The sequence below is a fragment of the Hipposideros armiger genome, unplaced genomic scaffold (genome assembly GCF_001890085.2).
Source record: "Hipposideros armiger isolate ML-2016 unplaced genomic scaffold, ASM189008v1 scaffold_29, whole genome shotgun sequence".
NCBI lineage: Eukaryota > Metazoa > Chordata > Mammalia > Chiroptera > Hipposideridae > Hipposideros > Hipposideros armiger.
In genome coordinates this window covers 3,915,550-3,919,300 of record NW_017731379.1, presented here as the reverse complement: position 1 = coordinate 3,919,300, position 3,751 = coordinate 3,915,550, and the positions used below count along the sequence as shown (strand labels likewise).

Here is a 3,751-nt window from a genome sequence, read left to right as displayed (position 1 = left end):
CACAATGACATATTTTTATCGCTTGACAAGTAAGTATTATTACCTAACACCAGGGAACACACCTTTATTTTTGGAAGAAGGCTGTTTAAAGTTCTTTATATTCATTTCACGAGTTTCCCCAGTTCCAATTTACTTATATGAGTTGTTTTTACATTACTACCAATGTCATCAACTTTACTTTCTTTAATATGCATGAGTGTATTCAATTTTGCGTCTGTGCAATCCTCAGCTTTCATTTCCTTGACTGAATCTATTCCTTTCAGTCTTAATTTCAAAAAGATCTTCAGCTAAGATACAATTTGAGTTATTAGCCAATCTATTGTCTCTATCAGTTTCAGCTAGTTCATTATTTTCTTCATTTGTATCTGCAGGATCATAAAGTTCAGGTGTGAAGTAGATAGATTCATCTTCTGCTTCTGTTTCATAATCTATATTTGAAGTGGAAAGTTTGGTTTCTTCACTTACTAGAGACAATTCAATGTCTGGGTCCAGGGTTTCTTCACAGCACAGCAGCTGTTTGGAATGATCTTTTTTAAGAAGTGCAGCATCAGTCTTTATGGACGGAATAATGGTTTCTGACTGAGCGCATGGTCCAAGTGATGTGTTTACTCTCAGAGATGAGGACTCAACTTTAACCGTGAATGGCAAGTCAGTTTTACATCCCTTTTCTGTTTTGAAAGTGAAAGAACTAGAGGCACAGTCCTCTGATGACCTAAATTTAGGTGTTGTAGTCAGAATTTTACCAGAAAGATGCTGTCCCAAAGAATTAAAGCTAGACCAGCTAACTCTGTTTGTTTGTTTGTTGAAGGTTGGGCTTGTGGATCTGGATATCACAATTTTTTCTGCTTTCATCGCCTGGGCAGACTCTTCCAATAATGCTGGATTGCCTATGAATACAAAAATGTAAGAATGTTAACTTTCTGTTCCTAACATAACAATTGTTCTATAAAAATGATTTTTGTTAGAAATACTACAATAACTGTATAGGATACATAATTTTGAACCCACAACCAGTAGTAACAGGACTTTCATCTTAGAATGTAAAGCACAAAATGTTAATTCTGAAAGAAATCTTAGGTCTCCAGTGATTCCTAACCCAAGTTAAAATGCTGTCTGGTAAATTATCAAATTCGACACCAAGGATCTCAGGAATGAGTGAGAAAAGGAGGGGTAAAAAGAAAGAGGAAGATGGCTGAGTAAAGGAGGGAACAGGCTATAAAAATCTGCCTTAAAAAATCTACCAACTAATGATTGAAAAAATCTGATCTAGACTAATTCCTTTAGGGAAACTGACAACCACAAAGACTAAGATGTAAAACTGGTTAGTAATTAGATCCGGACTAGAACCTAGGTTTCTTGACTACCGGTATAATGGCCCTGAATTCACTATGACTTTTATTTAGGATAGAAGCATGTATTATAACATAAATATTTTAAAATGGGTATGTTAAACTACTATCATATATTAATTAAAACAATTGAAATAACTTCCAATGATATAGACTACAGTCTGGCAAACTTTTTCAATAACAGGCCAGAGAGTAAATATTTTAGGTTTTATGGGTCATATTGTGTCTGTCTCAACTACTCAATTATACTGTTCTAGTATAATAATATAATTAGTCAACTCTGCTGTTATGTACAATATGGAAACAAATGGGCATAACTGTGTTCCATTAAACTTTACAAAAACAGACAGCAGGCCAAATTTGGTTCATAGGCCAGTTTGCCAATCCTTGATATAGACCATTATATTCTAATATATTTTAAAATATATTTTTTTATCATTTAGAACAAATGACTTCTACTTCCCTAAACTGAGAAACTCATGTAAAAAAAAAATCTATAAATTAGACCAGCTTTTAATAAAGCCTTTAAAAAAACATCTACCATTTGTATAGTACTTTACAATGCTGTGATTTTGGTCATGTTATTAGATCTTCCCAACGCAACCTGGAGCCACAGGNTAGGATACATAATTTTGAACCCACAACCAGTAGTAACAGGACTTTCATCTTAGAATGTAAAGCACAAAATGTTAATTCTGAAAGAAATCTTAGGTCTCCAGTGATTCCTAACCCAAGTTAAAATGCTGTCTGGTAAATTATCAAATTCGACACCAAGGATCTCAGGAATGAGTGAGAAAAGGAGGGGTAAAAAGAAAGAGGAAGATGGCTGAGTAAAGGAGGGAACAGGCTATAAAAATCTGCCTTAAAAAATCTACCAACTAATGATTGAAAAAATCTGATCTAGACTAATTCCTTTAGGGAAACTGACAACCACAAAGACTAAGATGTAAAACTGGTTAGTAATTAGATCCGGACTAGAACCTAGGTTTCTTGACTACCGGTATAATGGCCCTGAATTCACTATGACTTTTATTTAGGATAGAAGCATGTATTATAACATAAATATTTTAAAATGGGTATGTTAAACTACTATCATATATTAATTAAAACAATTGAAATAACTTCCAATGATATAGACTACAGTCTGGCAAACTTTTTCAATAACAGGCCAGAGAGTAAATATTTTAGGTTTTATGGGTCATATTGTGTCTGTCTCAACTACTCAATTATACTGTTCTAGTATAATAATATAATTAGTCAACTCTGCTGTTATGTACAATATGGAAACAAATGGGCATAACTGTGTTCCATTAAACTTTACAAAAACAGACAGCAGGCCAAATTTGGTTCATAGGCCAGTTTGCCAATCCTTGATATAGACCATTATATTCTAATATATTTTAAAATATATTTTTTTATCATTTAGAACAAATGACTTCTACTTCCCTAAACTGAGAAACTCATGTAAAAAAAAAATCTATAAATTAGACCAGCTTTTAATAAAGCCTTTAAAAAAACATCTACCATTTGTATAGTACTTTACAATGCTGTGATTTTGGTCATGTTATTAGATCTTCCCAACGCAACCTGGAGCCACAGGTAGCAGATAATCATTTCTCTATTGAGATTCAAAAAGTTAAATGACCTGCTAGTTAGTGGCAAAGCTTATTAGTGAAAACCAAAAAATATGCTCAGGTCTCCTGACAAAAGTTTGTTCCCATTCCAATACACCATACTATTTCATTAATTTATGGTAACACCTTGTGTTACAAACCAACTTATTTAAGGAAATTAATCTGAACCATAATAAATATCATTTCACTAAATATAACACAAGACTTCTCTATCAAATGTAAATGGACAGAACTTTTCATACTTTCGTCCTTTCTGGAGGTGATGTCACTTGGTAGAGATGGACTTTTAGTTATCATTTTATGACACTGTAGTTCTTCGACACACATTTTTGCTTCACCATCCCGAGGGCTTTCTGGTGATGGATGACTTGCCGTTTCTAATAAATAAGTTGAGGTGCTGTCCTTCACACAGGTTACTTCAAGTGTAGCCTCACTGTCCTGTACAGACTTTCCGTCCTCTTTGGATACCTTAGGGACCTTTTGGTGCTTTTTGGAAAATTCAGCCAAGGACTCCAGTGCACTTTCAAAGGTTGAATGGTGCTGAATCTGCTGCCGTACCCATTTAGAAAGTCCTAAGGAAAAAGTAAACCCAGGAAAGAAACTTTGGTTTTTTTAATTAATAAGATATTATATATTAAGAAAAAATTTAAATAATTTTTCTAATGAAGTAATCTACTTGAATTTAGAGTATATAGAATGGATCTCAATATTTTTCCTGCCTTTTTACCTTCATATGCACAATATGCTCATGTATCACTAACATTTCTC

The 3,751-nt window shown here is 33.5% G+C and overlaps 1 protein-coding gene across 1 annotated transcript in view; it reads right to left on the bottom strand.

The window, feature by feature from the left end:
- Positions 1–8: 8 nt before the first annotated feature.
- Positions 9–3,751, bottom strand: part of BRIP1 (BRCA1 interacting DNA helicase 1) — a 172,320-nt gene continuing 168,577 nt past the window's right edge. Inside the window, 4 exon segments of the mRNA XM_019636606.1 lie at positions 9–116; positions 119–261; positions 263–887; positions 3,226–3,555. Coding sequence (XP_019492151.1) covers positions 40–116; positions 119–261; positions 263–887; positions 3,226–3,555 — 1,175 coding nt within the window. The 3' untranslated portion in view covers positions 9–39.